The 19,761-nt window shown below is 41.8% G+C and overlaps 1 protein-coding gene across 3 annotated transcripts in view; it reads right to left on the reverse strand.

The window, feature by feature from the left end:
* Window positions 1-2,783: 2,783 nt before the first annotated feature.
* Window positions 2,784-19,761, reverse strand: part of cacnb1 (calcium channel, voltage-dependent, beta 1 subunit) — a 30,766-nt gene continuing 13,788 nt past the window's right edge. For 2 of the 3 annotated variants that reach the window (XM_067615745.1, XM_067615747.1), the window contains 12 exons: window positions 15,957-16,076; window positions 15,638-15,760; window positions 14,827-14,963; window positions 14,177-14,244; window positions 12,996-13,156; window positions 9,929-10,009; window positions 9,783-9,841; window positions 9,581-9,690; window positions 7,123-7,274; window positions 6,665-6,760; window positions 6,379-6,564; window positions 2,784-4,951 (listed from right to left, as the gene is read on the reverse strand). In XM_067615745.1, the coding sequence (XP_067471846.1) occupies window positions 4,412-4,951; window positions 6,379-6,564; window positions 6,665-6,760; window positions 7,123-7,274; window positions 9,581-9,690; window positions 9,783-9,841; window positions 9,929-10,009; window positions 12,996-13,156; window positions 14,177-14,244; window positions 14,827-14,963; window positions 15,638-15,760; window positions 15,957-16,076 (1,833 nt within the window). In that variant the 3' untranslated portion in view covers window positions 2,784-4,411. Of the gene's footprint in view, window positions 4,952-6,378; window positions 6,565-6,664; window positions 6,761-7,122; window positions 7,275-9,580; window positions 9,691-9,782; window positions 9,842-9,928; window positions 10,010-12,483; window positions 12,513-12,995; window positions 13,157-14,176; window positions 14,245-14,826; window positions 14,964-15,637; window positions 15,761-15,956; window positions 16,077-19,761 lie in introns of all 3 variants that reach the window. The other variant, XM_067615746.1, reaches the window with a different exon arrangement.

Raw genomic sequence — 19,761 nt, forward strand, 5'->3', positions numbered from 1 at the left:
CCACTTCAGCACGTGAGGGAGCCAGTAGAATAGTAAACATACCTCAGCTCAACATATCATTGGTGATGGACTATTGATCGGACAAAACAAGACATCTGAAGGCATCACCTGGGGCTGTGGGGAACCATGACAGATATTTTTCACTATTTTCTGGCATTTTACAGACAAGACTATTAATTGATTAATTGAGAAAATAATTGGCAGATTAATTAATAATGAAAATAGTCACAGCTCTGCCCAGGACAGTTTTTAGCATCCCAAATGTTATTTTAATAATTAATGACAGAATGTATAAACATTATTTTTATATGCTACTGTTTGTTTGTGACAATACCAATGCAATTAGATTTGTGACAGATACATCATTGCACTCTTGGATGGCCTTCTCTCTGTGTAAAAAAGATAGTATACTTGTTTATTTACAAAGGTCATCATTTTATCTATCCTCATTCCTCTTCTGGACAGGTGGAACTTGTCTCTCTGCAGACTTCAGCTTCAGTTAGAAATATCTTCCATCAGTAAACACTGAGCTTGGAAAGTCAGCTTTCAGACATGCTGCTCCATTCTCATGAAATAATTTACAACAGATCCTAAAGCTCAAGCTGTCCTTGAGTATTTTCAGAAAACTCATTAAAGTTCTGTATCTGATGGGGTTTTTTAAATGTCTATTTTTATGATGTAAACTCGGTATACTTGTAAAAGAGACCTCCTGTACATCAATGTGTTCTTCCTGAGTGTAAATAAAGGTATATATAACTCATTTGACTGATTTTTTAAAGTACAATCAATGATTTATTTGTTTTTTTATATATCTGGAACCCACCACCTCTCGTCATATAGACTCCAAACTAATTTCAGACAACAACAAAATCAAACTTTTTAATGTTTTAAATGCTGTCAATCATTAAAATTTATAAATACACCAAAGTAAAACATTTGGGAAATACAGAAATGCATTTTAATGAACTAATTCATGTCAAACTCTTCATTGATACCTGTAATTTATATGTTCAGAGCATTACTGATTTGTCTTTAACTTGTAGCTCAGTTGTTGAACATTTATTTTTTTATCTAACATTATCTTTAAGTGTCCATTTTCCTCTGTTTTTATCTATCATTATCTGCATGTCTGTGCTATCTGTGCTCTAAATTGAAACAAAAAGCACCAGGTAAAGGTAAACAAAAGCTTAATTGAAAAATCACTGCACACCAACAGCACACATCCTACCTCATATGTCGGAGCTCAGAAGTCAGAGTTTAGCCAGCAGCACTTGAAGGCCACATAGACATAAACGTTTCCTCTATCACACCGACGACAGGCGTGGACGGATGACGCAGCTCGTGACGCTACTGTCCAGTCTATATATGGAAAGCGAAGTGAAGCAGTTTCCCTTCCTCTTTTTGAGTATCAGGAACATGATTATGAAGCGGGAGGTGAAAGCAAAACTAGGTGTAGGAATCCCCCTGAATTTCCGTTGACCCATCGAGTGTTCCTGGGTATTTCCGATAACTGACCCAATAACAACATCGACAATAACAGATGTTGTGAAGATTCAACATGATTATTGGCTCTAAATATCTAAAAACACTGATTAAAAGAAAGTTTTAGATTCGTCCTACAGTGTTCTCCAAGATGACAAAAATGATGAGATTAAAATGATGTATTCATTAATCCTCCCTACAAATCCTAATTGGTCTGCTGACTCAGCTGTACTGGTCTGAATATTCTGACTTGACATTTGACCTCTTAATCTGCCCTAGCTGCTCTGTTTGGGGTCTTTTTTTCAGGTTAGGTTAATGAGAGTAATCCCATCTCAATTTTAGAGGATTAAAGCTACTAGAAGTGATAGTGACAAACGTTTCTCAGTCCACCTGTACATATTTCTCACTTCTAGATTCTATTTTTAGGGTGTTTGTGTGGAGTGCATTACAGGAAATATAACAGTTTCACCAAAAACATGCCACAATTTCTTTTTTATGTTCTTTTAATCTTAAAATATATTTAAAACTTAAGCTACTTTGTGCAGTTTTTATGCAGTTTTGCTGTCATGCCTTTGTTTTTGCCCTTTGTGACTAAAATTAAAGTGTGGAACATACACATCAATATATCCTGAAGTGAATGTGAGGTATAATTGTTTAACTTAACTTGTTTAGCTCAAACTCAGATCTGTTCCTCTGATATTACACTCATCTAGGCACACTTGGGCTCTGTCTACCACCACAACAGACCTTGTTACATATTACTGCGATGTAAGGCTCACGTTTGAGTTTCATGTGGAAACCGCTTCTTTGTTTGTGACATTTTCTCCTTTGCAGAGCATGGGTGAGCTGCAGATGAAGATATAACAGTGCCAGATCTGAGAAGTAAAAACCACATCCTGGGCTCAGATGCACCAATCTAACTTCTGACTTCAATCTTTTTTTTTTTTTTACCTATTATGTTTCCTCCATGACTCAAAGACTTGGTGGATGGATTAAAATGTGCTGAAATTTAAAAATAGTGTTCTGGTGATAATAGTTCGTAGAAACAATCAAGTGAGGAAGTTGAAGTGTGCAAAAGAAGTAAACAGTCTAGTCTTTGAGCTCAAGAAGAAGAAAAGCTTACTCCATTGTACTCTATGGTTTCCTCAGGACTGAAATCTCTTTGCATGTGTCCTGAGAGAAATAAAAAACATGGATGTATGTGTGCTTACAACATGTCAAAAGGTTAAAACACTTGCATCTTTGGAATCTGTGTTTGATAATCACATTTTTCCACATCAATGAAATGACACAATTGCATTTTCTGCTTAAATTTTTAATTAAAATACGAATTTATCCACAGATTAAAAATGAAAGGCAGAAAAAGCAAAATGTAGCTACAATCAGGCACCAATGATACATGTTATTTCATATTTTTAACAATTGCGATAACGCAACAATAACATTATTTACTGATCATTATTTAATATTTATTTATTCAACTGAAGACAGGGGCGGGCCGAAGCAGCCCGCCAAAGACATTCATGGATTCTCCATTATAGATAACTGAGTAAAGACCAAAGTTGATCCTACCCCCTGTATCACCCCCCACCCTACTTGTTACGCCTCTCACTACCTCACAAGAACTGAAGATTAAAAAAAAAAAAAAAAAAAAAAATGTCCACAGGAAAAAAAAAAAAAAATATCAACACTAATTCAGTCAGAAATCAAGAGTAAGAAGAGAGTGGTATTTAATATCAGACTAGCTAGCTGTTTGGGGGTGAAGTTCGGAGTGAATAACCACACACAAGTACTTTTTATATAACCATTAGCCCTGGAAAAACAGACGACAAAGCTGGTGCAAAGAAAACAAGATGTGCTGGAGCGACAGCAACGGGCTACGGTGCAGAGTAGCCACAAGAGACACGAAAAGACACGGACATGGCATGAAAACGAGTGTAACAAGAGTTAAGACATCCCACCGTAGCAGTGGTGGACATGGCTTGGCGAGACATTCCGGCACTTGTGATTGGAGTTTTCTTGAAATGAGGGTGTTTTAGGGGGTGGGAGTGACTAAGGCAGGACACTTCATTCACACGACTACAACTGCAGTGCTGCTTTTAAATCTGCACCACATTACAAAACCAGAGAACGAGTGAATACTGCGGGCGCCCTCAGCACCCACGAAGAAGAGGAAAACAGAAACGGGAGGACTGGGTCAGACGTGTACAGTCGGGTACAGTGGCTGAACCACGTCAGGGAAGAAGTAAACGTCTTTGGAGTGTATTTCTTTGTTGTTATCAAGCTGACATGAGTGTAGCAACAGCGATAAATTCTCGTGTTTTAAATATGGCAACTTCTCCACCAGCTTTTTTTTTAAGGTCTGGGTGATAAAGTGGAGGTGACAAACTCATAACTCGTGGATCTTAGAATAGGCGGAAACCCTGAAATCCAAAAGCACTGAGTGAGATTAAGGTAAAGAGAAACCCTGACACTGTACATGGGGACGGTGACATTAGACCCTGTTTAAGACTGCAGAGGACAGACACGACAGACTACAGCTCTACCAGCCTTCACACTCTACGACTGAAGGAGAGATTGAGTCATACGGATCACAATCATAGATTCACAATCGTAACAATTACTGTCCTCGTGCTGTCAGTATAGAAATCTATGATATTCATGCAGTATTAACATAGGAAACAAAAAACAGACCAATATTATTTTTTTCTAAACATAAATAAATTGAATTGCAAGAAGAAGTTGACGAGAATGGCATCTGGCAGTTGATGTATTTCTTTACATTATACTGGGATGTAAACAGATTAATTTGTTTAGCCTGACTGGCATGGCCCCAAACCCACACTTCAGTTCCCTCTGAACCCCCTTCATCTCTCCCTGCTCTCAGTCTGTCCAGTAGCTTCCTTTGCCTCCGTGGTATGATGTGTACTCAGCGGATGTAGACGTCCCTTCCCCAGTCGTCCTGGTTCTTGTTGCGGCTCATGTTGGCCCCTGTGTCCACGGGGTCCTGGCAGTAACGCTCCCTCAGCTTGGCACGTCCATGCGGCTGCGTCTGGCTCGGCATCGGAGGGTGGTTCAGGTTTTCCTGGTCTGGCTCAGCGCCTTCGTCTTCCCAGGAGGCCTGTCGGCCGTGATGCTGCGCCAGGTGGAGGCGACTGCCCCCGCCCCCTCGGTAGGGCTCGGGCTCTTCGTAGGGGTCAGTCTCAATGTCCATGCAGGAGTCGCCGGCCTCGGTGTAGGCAGAGTCCCGGCTGCCCTGCGTCTCGGAGTCGAAGGTGTCCTGCCGTGACAGGCCCCGGCCGCTCCCTCCTCGTAGCTGGCCACGAGAAGAGCGCAGGTATGTCTGCTGCTGCTGCTGCTGCTGAGGCTTTCCTCCCAAGTCTGTCTGGTAGTCATGCAGAGTGCCGCTCCCACCACACTCTGTCAGAGGCCCTTCCCGCTTCTGCTCACCGTGTACCAGGTATGGCCCCTGCAGCGAGTCACAGCCATGCCACACAGCAACCATGCAGAGACACAAACAGCAGAGCAAAACCAAACTGTGAGTGGTTAGTCAGCAGGGTTAGCGTGAAGCAGGGAATACAACACAGGACATCCAAAACAAACAAACAAACAAAAAAGAAACACACACGCACATAATGAACTAAAATTTTCTAGCTGGAAGACTTTGCGTTGAAAGCATTAAAGCTCATGACTGACATCGCTCTAATAGCAATAACTCAATTAGTCAAAGCACATAAGTTTTACAAACGGATCCATTTTTAAAATCACGTTACCTACCAGCAAACAAAAACACACCCGAGCAGTTAATCAACAAGCAGACTGAATATTTACCATTACAACAGTGCCACCTTCTGGCTGACTGACTTGATGGTACAAAAAAAAAAAAAGCAGAAATAGAACCACAACTACCAGATGATTACGTAATTAATTCAGCTCTGCATCATATTATGTTTACATTGACACACAGAGCTGAAGAGATTTAATAATCATATGTAAATTAAGAGATACAAGTGAATTTAAAGTGCATTTGACTATTCTATAGATTAGTTTTGTTGTCTGAAGTGAAAGCCTTAATAAATGTGTAGAAGGAGGCAGTTTCAGATATAAAACATGTTTCTAGCCATCTGGTGTTCATTGTTAAGTGTGGAGCTCATCATAATTATGAGTAACCAGTAGTAACTTGGAAATAAAGACATAGTCGGTTTAGTATTTTTCTGTTAAAATCATTTTTAAAACGATAATAAATTAAATCGGACAGATTGTTAGTAACAGCCTCCGCCAAACTAAGCACTTCTGTTTGAAGAGGCGGACATGACTTGCTGTTTTCAGGGGTGGTGCCATGGCAACACGGAGGAGGACAGCAAACTGGATTCAGCCTCCCAGAGAAGAAAAAGTGCTGGAGAAAGGAGGCCACAGAGCTAAAGAGGACAGGGTGGGGGGCAGGAGGTATCATTTTACTCTTGATTACAGTGAAATGGAGGGGGCCCCCAGGGGCAGAGGTGCCTTATGGGTTATTCCTTAAGTCCAGTGTGGACTGAGTTGAGCAGCTCTCACAGTTATAATAGTGCAGGGAAGGAAACGCTGACCTGTTAAGATACAGACTGTGTAATTTTACTTGTGGATGTTCTCGAAACTTTGTGTGAATGTGTGTCGTGACTCCTCATTTGTGTTGTGTTTCTATATACAGCATAAACAGGGTTTTAATGCATTCTTCCTTCAGGGTAAAGGGATCGGGCTGCTGGGTTTTGGTTGAGGTTGAGTTGCCAGAGTCCCCCCCCTTCCTCTCTCTGCTGGACTTCAGAGAGCGTGTTCTTCCACTTTTTCATCATTGGCTACAGGCCCGTCCATGTCAGGCCACAGATCCAAATTTCTGCGCAGGGAGGTGAGCACCTGTACCTGCAGGTTGGAGACGGGCTCAGGAGAGGCAGCCAGGGCTGCCGTGGCCATGGTACGGTTGAGCAGAGGGTTGGGTGGGTTGCTGCTCGGAGGGTGTGTCGCCTTCCAGTAAGCCTCCAGGTAGTCAGCCAGGTGCTCGCAAGCATCCTCCAGCTGGTTCTCGTCCAGGATGATGTCAAACAGTTCCTGCACGTAAAAATAAAATAAACATTTTTTTTGGGGGGGGGGGGACCAAAATAGATGTTTGCTGTTTTAATAGAGGCTTCTCTCACAACACAAAACTCACAGGTGGGCACTGAGCCAACTTGTCCGCTGCCACCATCTGCACATTTAGGTGTTTAGCCTGGGACTTCCCCCTGGATTTGATAAGCCTCTGGAGAACCTGGAGGGAGATAACAGCACTGCGTTTACTGAAACAACAATTATTTACGTTTATTATTTATGTATTGCACAGACGCATGCTGTCATAATTTTAAATTGAAAAAAAGCTTACATTTAAAGGTACCCTGCAGAGTTTTTGACCACTTGTAGGAGCAGTGTTTTTTGTTGGTTTCATGCTATTCTACTGCAGTTGGTTGTCATAACACATCAATAAAAGTAGCATTACAAAAGCAATGAAAAGGGCAGGCAAGCCAACATGGATGTAAACAATCATGAAATGTTTTTTTATGAGGGAGTCAAATTTGTTAGACGCTTTAGTGTGAAAATCTGAATGTAAAACTCAAAGGTCATCTTCTGCCATACCTTAGGTGAGGCTATTTTGATATAGACAATGATGGGAGCCAGGGAGGTCTTAGCCAGCTGAGAGGGGTGGTTGATGGTGTCCGCGTCCAGAGCGACCAGCTGGAGAGTGCGGGCCAGCTCAAAGATACGCTCAATCTCACTCTGCACCTCCGCTGAAGGCCCAGGAAACAGATAAGACACGTGAGCAAAAACAATCATGTAAAACTTCTCTCCCTTGAAGAGACACAGTTTATCAGCCATACTTCCTTTTACTTAGTGCACAAGTACATAACTGGCATGTTAGTACTTAATCATGCATGTCGAAATTTTAGAGAAAACAGTTCCAAGCATATGAATCAGATCAGATCACGGTTTAAGTTCCATTTATGCACAGCTAAATGGAGCAGTGCTGCATTCTCATTCTGCGGCCACCTCCCGACTATTCCTTATGCACTTCTCATCTTTTTCATTTCACAGTTGCAAAGGAAGGAGGCACTTAAGAATGAGATGCCACTGCATCTGGAATAACCAATAATAAGGGCACAATTTCTCACCATGTAAATAAAACAAAAACAAAAACAAAAAAAAAACACCCTCATCAAACAAATGAAGTGGAACATTAGTTTTTGTTAGAGCTAATAGACACAGCAGTAATTATTCTATCAGGTGAACCACTCAAGTCTGCGGACTGCTTGGGCGTTTTGTTTTCATTGTTCCTCTCAATAACAGCCTAGAAGAGCTTGTTATTTAGCATTTCGAGCACAGTCCCCCCACAACCACCCCTCTCTTTTTTTTTTTTTTATCAGCCTGTTGACGTGTAAGGAGAGAGATTAAAACGGAAACTAGAATGTTCCTCGCCTGTCTAGTCGAACCTCATCGCCTCCGAGGTGTGTGTGCTGCCATCCCAGCGGCAGCGAGAGATAACAGGGGCAAGGCAATCTGCAAAGACACGGGGCCTGCACACATTTTAGCAGCCTCCAGAGGGCTGAGGGATAAAGAATTAAAGCTGGAGGCGAAACAGGGCGTCCGCTGAGTGATAAGAAACATGAACTTTAACTCATATAAAGACATAGCAAGAAAGGTTTCCATTAACCTCAACAAAAACTTTTGCAAATTTGGATTTGACTTCAGTGAGATCTTGCTTCTGCACTATGAATAGAAAAAAAAAACCCAACCACACTGAGTTTATGAGGCTTAGGTCTAGCTTCTATTGAGGCTATCCTTGGGTATGACTGCACACATACAGTAAAGGGACAGCATCAGGTCGCAACATAAGGGTGAGATCAGTATAAAAAGTATCGGCTTCCTTCTCTGCTCGCTCCTGCTCACAGTTGTAGAGCAGCTACCAGTCGCCCTTCTGCCCTCCCACGGATCTGTTCCCGCTTTGGTTTTGTAACGCTTTCCTTTTTGTTGGAGACTACAGGCTGTCACACAGAAGTATGAGGAACAGAAAAACTGACAGGCAAGCAGACAGGCAGACAAACAATGTATGAGTGGATGATGAATATAGTGAGAAAAAAAGGGGGAGGGAAGAGGGAAAGAGGGCTTCATTGTCTTGTTGGAAGGAGAGCATACGTACCCAGTACGTCTGAATCAAAAGAGGGTGGGGGAAGAAGATGGGTGGTGGGAGAGAGAAAGGGGGAGGCGGGTGAAGGGCAGAAAAGACAGGATGAAGAGAGAGAGGAGGCCAGATCAGACTCAGGCAGTCAGAGCAGGTACAAAAGGGGAAAAAAATGATACTTTCAGGTCTTTGGATGATGAACAATGGTACTTTGATGATTTGTTCACCTTTACAGTCTCTAAAATGAAACTATAGTGTATCAACTTGTAAATATTGCAGAAATAACGTTTTGTGATCCAGAATCCTAAAATCCAGGTAGCCCGCAGATTCATCACATTCAAAATGTAAATTTGAATCTTAAATTATCAGGAATTTAAGCTGCTTTTCTGATATTTTCGATATATTCTTTTAAGATTTCAACTCCTTTTTTAACATGTTAAATGTGTTTAATTTTAATATGAAAACCGAGCTTTTTTTAAAAGTGACGTTAAAGAATAACTCTGTGACAATCAACTGATCCTACTAATTAACTTGTCTGTTTATCCAAAGCCTCATATAGCTCACTACTTACTAACAAATGTGTATAAATTTGCCATTGAAAATATGGATATCTATCTATCTATCTATCTATCTATCTATCTATCTATCTATCTATCTATCTATTGAAACACACTCGAAGAGCGATATAGATATGAAACACAGATAGTGAAAGATAGTTAAATGAATGTTCAGCCATGTGACGTGATGAAAAGAAATGTTTTTCCAATTGCCTAATCTCCATTGCAGTATTTCTCTTTATATTATGAACCATCAAATAACAACAACAACAACCAAAAAAAAAAAAAAGATCCTAGTTGTTGTCAGTTGTCTGAGTGGCAACTTCTCACTTTTGTGGAGAGCTGAAGTGTGTAGTCTTACCCAGGCTGGAGCGGGTACTGGAGCGCTCAATGATGGTGTGTTTGCTGGGGTTGTTGAGGACTGAACGTTTGGCCAGGGAGATGTCTGCTGTCACCCGTGTGATGGATATCCTGAAATAGTGATCCAGTGCACCAGTTGTTACTTGATTGGTAAACAGAAACCTTATAAATTAAAGCCTGCATGATAGCAACTAGATTCTTACCTGCCCTCAAACTTGTGTTTCAAAAAGTCAAAGAGTGCTTTCTGCATCATGTCTGTCACCTAAAAAGGGAACAGCAGGTATAAGATAACACACTATGGAAGTGAAGTATGTAAAACAAGCACATGCTGCTCATTTCGTCTCCTCACCTCGTAGCCTTTGAGCGACGGCCCGACTAGGATGATGGGTCTCATGGAGGGAACCACGTCATAGGGGGGGACATGCTCCATCTGTGCCAGGAAAGGAAAGCACCAACATCGGGGTGAATCGCCTTAGTCGTGCCGTGTCTGACATTCTGTACGTTTACACACTTGCAAAAAAAGCTCACACAGATCTACAGTCACAGAGAGTTACACCCACGCATACATAAATCAAAATTAACTCAACACAATAGCCCTCTCTCCTCCTTGTCCTCCTTTCCCCCGCTGTGAGCAGTCAGATTGATAGATGGCGAGTTTCAGACGCTGGAGTCCATTTGTTTTATTGACAGCTTATGAATGTTAGGAGGCAGGGATCAATTTCTCACAGAAAGCGCTCGCTTCTATTTCTTAGTCTGCAGTCTCACATAATTAGTGTCCATAATTAAAGTAGACGCCAGTGTCAGGAGAGCTCTCATGACTGCGCTGCTGCCGCCGCCGTTGCTCTAACACAAACGTCATCCTTCACACTTCTCTCTTTTTGTTATGCAGAAACACTTGAGGGGAATTGTCAAGTTATGACTGCCAGTAACTGAGCTGTATACAGTGCCACTTGTAAAAAATGGACTTTTTACATTCGTGCTTCAACATTTTGTTCTTTAAACAAATTCAATAATCCCAATTTTTTTTTTGCCGTTTAAGATGAAAATCTAAAATATGACTTTTACCTGCGTTATTTATCGTCTTTTAAATGGATTTCTGGGGTTTTTTTTAAATATAGAGCACAACATGTAATGGAGTGTTTCCTTAAGCCATTCACACTTAAAATGGAGAAACATTATACAGAACACCCACTCACAAACGCTCCATATTGTAGAGCATGAACTTTAGGCTTATTCATACATTATGAATCATGAAAAGAATGATTCATCTATAAGGACTCCATAAGCATCTGTCTTCTTTAGAAGCCGTCTGTTTTCTGATGAGAATGGGGTGAAAACAGTTACATGTCCTATATACTCCGACAACAGGAAAATTGGATGGATTTTTTTTTTTTTTCCTCTTTCCTTTTTAGATCTGTATTCCAAGCACGCCTCCTCCTCCGTGTGTGTGTGTGTGTGTGCTGCGCAGCTCTTCAAGCAGGAGGAGATAGTGCTGGAGAGCCCTGCTCCACTACATTACATTACATAAAGCGGAGCAACGGAAGCTCATTTCACCTCATTTGTATTCACAGAAGCTAAAAATACATATTTTAAAAGTTTCCAAATGGCTCTTGTCTCTAAAGGGGCAAAGCTAGAGCACCGAACATAACAATAGTGCTTGTTCGTTAGCACGGCGCACAATGTAGGGATGATGATGTACTGTACATAACAGAGTATTCTTTTTAAATAGTAATGTTTAGAGATGGTGGTTGACAGTTGCTATGTTTACAATAAGTTAAAAATGGCTTTAAAATACATAAAAAATAGGATTTTTTTCAGGTAAATACTAAAAAACATTTGACTCAAGGGAAGAGTTGAATATTTAGTAAATATGTTTAACTTTAAAAAATGGCATTCCCAAATCCAAATGGTTGTAGCTCCTGAACCACAGTGACTATATGCGTAAATAAGGTCTCGCCAAGAAAGGAAACCTCTTAAAGTTTCTTGTGAAAGTGACAGAAACATTGTAGGTGATACAGAAACAGAGCAGGTCCTTGAATTTAACAAAAATGTAAACATTTTGTCTACTTAGAGTAAAAAAATGTCTTTTCAGTCTATATAACAGCCCATGGTTTTGTCCGTAAAGGGCGAGGGCAGCATGGGGCTGTAAAGTAAATACCGCTGAATACCTGCCTCAAATTTGAAGAAGATAGCACACAGTATGACAACTCTATAGTGTGTTTTTTTAATGGAAAGGTCAAGGCAGATTCCAAAAAGGACATTTGGAGAATAACTTTTGTGAACATGAGGTCTTCCTGATCATGGTGAAATCACAAGAATGGGAGAGAGGGGAGGGACAACTTGCGCAGTTAAAAAGGTTAATATTAGGATAATGCTGTGATAACTATTGGAATAAATATATATCTGTATCACCTACTACTAACACACTTCTTTGCCTTGCAGCCTAATGCTTGTTTATATGATTCAAATCGTGCTGAAAAGCATAAAAAACAGCTGATTGTGGGCTCTAATCAGCCATCATAAATGGAAATGAAAGCATGTCAGGGTGTATTACTGTTACGCTCTGACTAACAGACACTGGGATGGATCTGCACCTGCATCTACACACTGACAGCTGTGATACAAGCTCATGGGAAATGACCGGAAATGACAGAGGCGACACTATGATTTACAAATGATCTCATGAATATTTGTGCTTGGAAGCATGAGAAGGTACTGTGAAAATATTCTGCACACAAAAACCAAACTGAATTCTTACCCCTTTGAAGCTTTTACTGTATAATATGACCACAAGTTACCACAAGAAGGGAAATGTAAGACAAGGCGACAGAGGATGAGGAGACAGAGAGAAAAAAACGTTGAAATGTTAGAGGTTAGTCTCGTTAGAAAACGAACCACACTCACCGACTTCTGTTTCTGTTTAGCTGGGCCACCTACAGTATCATTCCACACAAAAGCCAGAAGAGACAAAAAAAAGCACAAAACACAAGAGCACATTTAGTTATTGACAGGTTAGGATTAAGGGGGTTGGAGGGGGGGGGGGGGTTGGGAGAGGAGCTGTTTATTGATTAAAACAGAGTTTATACTGACTGCATCCACCGAGGCTTCATTTTAAAAAAGACTCAGACCGATATGCAGCAGCAGCCATTTCAGAGTGTATCAGTTAGTTCAACGCCTCTCCCAGCTGACAAGCACAGAAACAAACATCCAGACATATCTCATCGTGACCAAAGCCCGAGGGCCCGATCAGTGTTAGACTCGGGCGCTACGGTAGCAGCCGGGACGTTGTGAGCTGTTAGTGAGAGATGGAGAAAGGAAGGAGAGCGAGTAGACATGACCACATCCTGGAGGAGAAGGGGACAAATGCGGGAGGGATGCTGGCGAGCTTAGCAGTGTCCAGGGCCCCCTAATGTTACCTTCTTAAAGAAGGGCAGCCGGTGGGCGTTGGCCTGAGGGGATGTTACGCTGCCTGACATGCCCTTGGAGGAGCGAGGGTCACCCTGGGACTCAGGGGGCTCCTCAACATCCAGGTCGAGGGGGTCAACGTCAAAGGCCACTGTGGACATGTCCACGTGAGCTGATGAGGGGGGAGGGAAGGGGGGCGGGCGGTGCGGAGAAAGGGACAAGAGGAGAGAAGAAACAGAAGGAAGAGAAAGAAGCGGAGTGAAAGAGGACGAGAGCAGAGAAAATAATAGAGGTGTAAAGGAAAAGGGGGAAGAGTAAATAGAAGAAAGAATGTGAGATGCATCCAGACAGAGACATGAAGGAATTTTGCAAGAGATGGCACAGAGATTGAAAAAGGTGGCACAGTATGACTTAAAACTGGAAACAACATTGAGAAGAGGTTAAAAAAAAAAAAAGAACACATCAGATTATCGTGAAGCCAGGCACAGATGTGGGGTGTAGTAACATAAACAGCAGAGGAGGGAGTGATTTCGGTGTGACGAGAAAGCAACAAAACTTGAAGTGTAGGTGTGAAAGAACTGGGTAAAGGAGCGGCTTCGGAGGAAACTGGAACAAAGTAGTAGATAGGAAAGAAAGAATCGAGCTAAGAGGGAAGCTGGGGATAAAGTGTGTGACGGGTTTGTTGTTGGTGATGCAGGTGTGGTAGTTTGGGGAAGGTGGATGGGGTAGACGGGTGTCTTTTTTTTAAGATTGCAAGTGTTAAGCTCAGTTCAGTGGATCTATTGGATTATCAAAAACCCATAATGTCAATCAGAGTTGTTTATTTTTCCGCGTTCGCTCTCTCCTGCTGTCACTGGATATTGAGCAGCAGGTCTGTGTCGTCCTGGCGATGCACACACAAGCCAGACATACTTATCAAGTTTAATGAGCGCGGGCCTTTCTCGACTCTATTTCAGTCCCGTCCTGTGTGCTAATGACAGACTTCCTAAGTTCTCTCTCACTTCACACAGCAACCCACTGAGATGCGCCGTGATTCATCATCATGCCTGACTAACCAGCCAATTAAAATATTCATCTAAATATCAGGGCGCCCGTCTCTTCTCACTCGGGATTGCACGCGTGCCCACACAAACATGCACACACATTTACTATTTTGCCAGATGATAAGGAGACCCCCACCCCCCGACCTCACCTGTGCCAGGTGGGGTGGGCCTGCGGGTTCCCGTGGCAACATCCAGACTGGAGCTTCCTCCAGATTTACTGTAATAAGAAATACAGGCTCTAATTATTGCTTGGTGGAAAGAAGACAATAAAGTAGGCTCACAATACCGGGTACACAATTCAAAGACATAATAGTTTTTCACAAAAAAATGCCAGTTTTTGTTGTTAAAACTGATTTCATCAATATTTTATGTCTCTAAGCACCCCATAATTGTTAGGTTTTCTTCTACAACATGAAATTGATCACCAGAGTTTACAGTGAACAAGATGCTATTGTGACCTTGACAGCTGAGAAAATAATAATGATAATAAAAAGTGAAGAGACAAAAATAAATAAACTGCTTGAGTGCTTGCATTGCAAACTGTATATTAAAATCTGATCAGCCAGATAAAAAAAAAGATAGATTCCCTATTTAAAAAAACAAAAACAGAGACTAAAGAGACCCATGTACACTGTAGTCTGCATGATGGAAAATAGTGAGTCACCGAAGTGCTTTTCTACTCTTATGTCTATTTTAAGACATTTTACATTGCCATGTGGGTGAAGTGTGACTCAAGTTTGACCTGTTTTAAAAAGCCGTGTTCACGTTTGTGCCAATGCAGAGGGCCTATCATCGTTACCTGGAGCTGAGTCGGTTCTGTCTCATCCTCTGCTCCTGCAGCAGACGGGTGTTGTCCAGTTTGACTGGGCTGGGTATGAAGCCCACCTCACAGCCCTCCTTCACCAGACGACCGATCCACCAGTCGTTGTTGTACTTCTGCATGCAGAACAGACAACCAGGCATCGGTAACCAATGCAATACCAGTGTTTTCTGGCTCACATCACCATTTATTGTATGTGTTGAAACAAAAATGCCTCATAAACAAACACACAAAGAAAGAACGAAAATGGCATTTCATGTCATTAAGGTTTCCTACAATAGTTCCACAAAATATTGACATACTGTATTTACACTTTCAGAAAAATGTAGCACAGTATTGTACCTCTTAGAATATAAAACCTTGGTGCTCAGAACCTATCCCATCATGTACCAAAGAACTTTATGGCACAATTTCTTGCAAGTTAATGTCTGTATAACTAACATTTGTACCCAAAAAATACGATTATGTACCCGACGTGACCAAAATCATAAGTGAAAATCACTGCCTGGGTAGAGTTTAGACAGAAGGAGACAGTGCAGTGACTTGCGACAAATACATGATCCCTCACCAGCTTCCCACCCACCAACACTTCCAATTGTTTGAAGGAGTCAAGCCTGTAGCCCTAATGCTGGGTTTCCCTGCATCATCCAGGTACCTCAGTCCATGTGCTACCTTAAATTAACTCAAGTAAATTTACCTTCAGTTCAGGCTGAAATGGTGAATATTTGTACTTTAAGAAACTACAGAAACTATATTGTAGAGCTTAATGGAATATCTGGAAAATTCAAACCTCTTTAATGTGCAAGAAGTCTTTGGCTTCAAAGGATATGGCCATGCCTTGCACCGGAACGTCATCACTGGGGCCGGGGTTGTAACCGACATTTGTCCGCACAGCAAACGCCACAGGTTTGGTCTGGAGCAGTGATTGGAGAAACAATTGTTAGTACACAAACATCATCTCACACCAAGTTCAAAGACCCCTGACACTGATGAGTCTTTTGATACTGGTAAACCTGTGTCAAAAAAACTGAAAAGATTATGCAGGAATAATGACCATTCAACTAACAATGTGCATAAGAAGAATGAGGGTGCAACGGTTGATCTCTGACCTTTGCTTTCTCGAGCGTGGCAAGGGCCTGTCTGTCTGCCTCCTTCCTCAGAGCTTCTGGGTCCTCCTCCAGGGACACATCTGAGTCTGACGGCCGGCTGGTGTAGGAGTCTGCAGAGCCCTGAAATACACATAAACCAGACCAAGAATCCATCAATACTCCTGAAGGTATCAAAAACAGGGGCAGACCAGTTGAAATCACATGCTGAACTCCCAACATGTTTGAGTAGATGTATGAATGTTCATACTGATGACCTGTTTGTTCATCTTTTAGTTGTACTCCTGCACCTTAAATTCACATGTATCCTCCTTGTCTTGAGTATGAGGAAGAACGATTGAGGCTCTGCCTTTGCTATATTCTCCGGTCATAATGTCAAGACTGCCTCAAGCAGCGTAACCTACATGAACACAAAAGGGGCCTTGGCCTTCATATTGGCTGAAAGCTGACTCTGTGTAATTCGAGGTGGAGAGGATGCATAACAACCGGCCCGAAATTTCCACTGCAGCTTGAGTAAGGGTGAGGTGTTAAATCTTTCTGCACAGGTACAACAGATTCAGCGTGTGGGTGTGTCAAGTAGAGGTAGAGAAAAAAAAAAATGGCCTGAGGACTGTTTATAATATTAGCGCAGGTATAAATTTCTCATGAAGTGGCTACAGTTTCCAACACATTCACCACTCATGCACGGTAACTTGACTCTCGACTGACCCTAATCCAGACACCCATACCACAATAAAAACTCGAGCCTCCTGTGAGCCTGTGCAGCACAGGCCCACTGTACTGTTCAGCAGAGCAGTGCAGTGAGGGGTGGCAGCCTGAACTTCTGAAGTGTTTGAGTGTTCAATTTATATAACAATCCCACTTGTTCTCTTCTTGGTGTTTTTTTTTTTCCTTTTTTTTTTTTTTTTTAGCTGTCAGGCAGCCTGGCGCTTTGTAGGAGGTGCTGACAAGAATGCGGACAGCTGAATGTGCCAGGCAGAAGAAGTGAGTCATTAGGTGTGGGCTTTTAAAATAGAGGTGAGAATGCGCAAAGATGACATACACCATATGTAATGTTGATGAAAAATTCCCTGCTAGAAAGTGAGCACATGTGTAGTCAGACAATACACAGAGTCCGCTCAGTGAATACACCAAATATCTCCGGACTAGAGCTGGGTATCCTTTGAACATTCCTGATATCAGCGCCAACACAATACCTGGGATTCAGTAGTGATACCAAAACAATACATCTTTAGATGTCTTAGTTTGGGGAATATAAACATGTTTTAGCCCTTTTTTTAATTTCACAAAATACTTTCTCAAGAGCTTTGCATTGATAAAATACAAAACTAGTTTCTTGATTTTTGAGCTGCAACAAAAAATTAATTGTTTTGAGTACTTTTTTAAGAAAAAAAAGGGCAAAATTTTCTGATCTTAGCCTCTCAAATGAGAATGTTTTCTGGTTTATTTAGTCTTCTATGAAAGTAAACTGAATATCTTTGGGTTATGGACTGTTAGCAGGGACAAAAGAAGACATTTGAGGACGGCGCCTTGGGGTTTGGGAAACAGAGATTGACATTTTTCATCATTTTCTGACATTTTACAGACCAAACCGACCGAAATAACTGACAGATTAATCGATAATGAAAATAAACGTTGCTCGCAGCCCTACTTGATTTAGATCAGGAAACATCTAAATAAAGACTAAAGCACGCCGAAGAACCTGACCGAGCATCTGATGCCAACTTTTGATACTGGAAGCTACTGTACATATTTCGGCTGCTACTATTTAAGCACTGAGACTTGATACCTAGTCCTATTTAATTTGCTGTCATTTGAATTGTATTTGTATTTCTTACTTCAAAGATGAAAAGAAATGTGGCATCCCAGCGGCCTGTTATAGGATACATATCATACAACTGTAACAGTTCAATTCATACCGGGGACCTTTGTTGCATTCTCTCTTCCAAATTGTCACATTTAAATCAAGGCAAAATGCCCAAATGCTATTTCTGAGAGGACAAACACCACAGTCTAAATACAGCCAGACAGAAAAACTGGTCATGTGTGTACGAGTGGAGCATCTGTGTGCTGTGTCAGCGTGTTTGCGTGTGTATTCATGTGTGATTAATGCTCCTCTATGCCTTTTATTACCATCCATGCATCTCTGTGTGATTTGAAATGAAACGACAAACACAAATGTTGATTCTAGCTCGGCCACCTGTTGCATCGAGGCGCTCTGTGACTCTGCAACGGCAGACCGAATGTAGACACTCCCTGTTGCCAAGGCGACGGCTAGCTACTCCTCTCATCCTCGGGCATCCACAAACCATCCCCACTTCCTGTTTCATTTACTCAAACTGAAATGCTCACAGCGGTGTGCCTGTATCTCTCTCAAGTAGGAGGAATGATCCTGTGAGCAGCATTCAGCATCTAATGAGGACAATAACAGCCGCCCCCACTAACCAGCTCTGAGTCATCTTCTAAACCATACAGGTGCATCCTAACATGGAGCACTGACTAACTGAAGGTTAACAGAACTTAATGGGGAACCTCGGGAATATTTTTAGAGAGAAAAAAATGCTGTCATGACGTCTGAAATAACCTGGGACCTACACACTCGCTACAACATGTCGGTGATGCAGCAAAATGTAGAGTGGGAGGGACAGGCGATGACTCTCTGTGTGTCTGTGCATGTGTGTATATGTGTGTGAATGTGAGTTTGTGTGGACAAATGCTCGTTCCTCTGTGTCACTTATCCAGTTGATTCACGTCACACACATCCAGAGAGAAAAAGGACAGAAGGAGAGTGAGAGGATAAACGGATACATGAGCACAGACACAAACCAGTGCAGGTGGACGAGTCAAAATAGCAACTGATCAATAACCTCTCTGCACCCTTTCTACCCTGAAACCAATCAGAATGTGTTGATAGACTGAAAGAGCAACTGAACAAATTTCCTCCACCTTTTCAATTCTGACACTCTGCATTTCTTCCTCTTCTTCTTCTTCTTCTTCTGTTCTTCTTCTTCTTCTCATGTCAATGGGTTGTGTCTCTAATTTAGCTGCTTGCTTCACTTCACATACAGCTCCTGTTCAAAATAGCTACAGGCCACCTGACGGCAGAGCTGCTTTCCCATTGGCAGTGCCAGACTAGAGACCCCAGCAGTGTCATAGTAACCATCTCTGCAGCTTATTACAGGCAGCCAGTGAGAGCTGCATCAGGAAGGATATAGAAAGAAGATATAGGAATCAATGGTAAATAAAATACCCTGAAGGGAAATCAGCAGCAGCGAAGTTGCATAAAAGCTTTTCAACAGGTGATCAATGAAGTATTTTCTCACACTGAGTGAGTTACAGACTGGTCAATAGCTCAGAGAACAGCATGACAATAACTACATCAAACAAAACATTATGGTGTTTGGAGAGTTTTTATAGAAAGTAAATATTACTGTTTTCACTAACAAGACTACTGAAACTGATCCCTAAAAGAAAAGCTAAAAACCTCCTTGTGTTTAGTTGGTAAAATCCAAACAGCCAAGATCATAGTAGGAGAAGAAGTGGTACAAAATCAGAAGGATACAAGAGGAGAGACTCAGTAATTATCACAAAAATTTACTGACACCTCCATTTTCTGCACAGTGGCTGCCGCCATGATGAATTTAAACCTCCTTAGCATTGATATTGAATAAATGGGGAGGGGCAACAGAGTGGAGAGGGGGGGGGATAATGGAATAAGGAGTGAGAGCGGGGTGGCAAAAGACAAGTGCTTTGAATAATGAGGGTTGAAAAGAGTCACCCTGCAGCAAGGAAATTAGTTAACATTGTT

Source organism: Thunnus thynnus, chromosome 17 (assembly GCF_963924715.1).
Source record: "Thunnus thynnus chromosome 17, fThuThy2.1, whole genome shotgun sequence".
NCBI classification, from domain to species: Eukaryota; Metazoa; Chordata; class Actinopteri; order Scombriformes; family Scombridae; genus Thunnus; species Thunnus thynnus.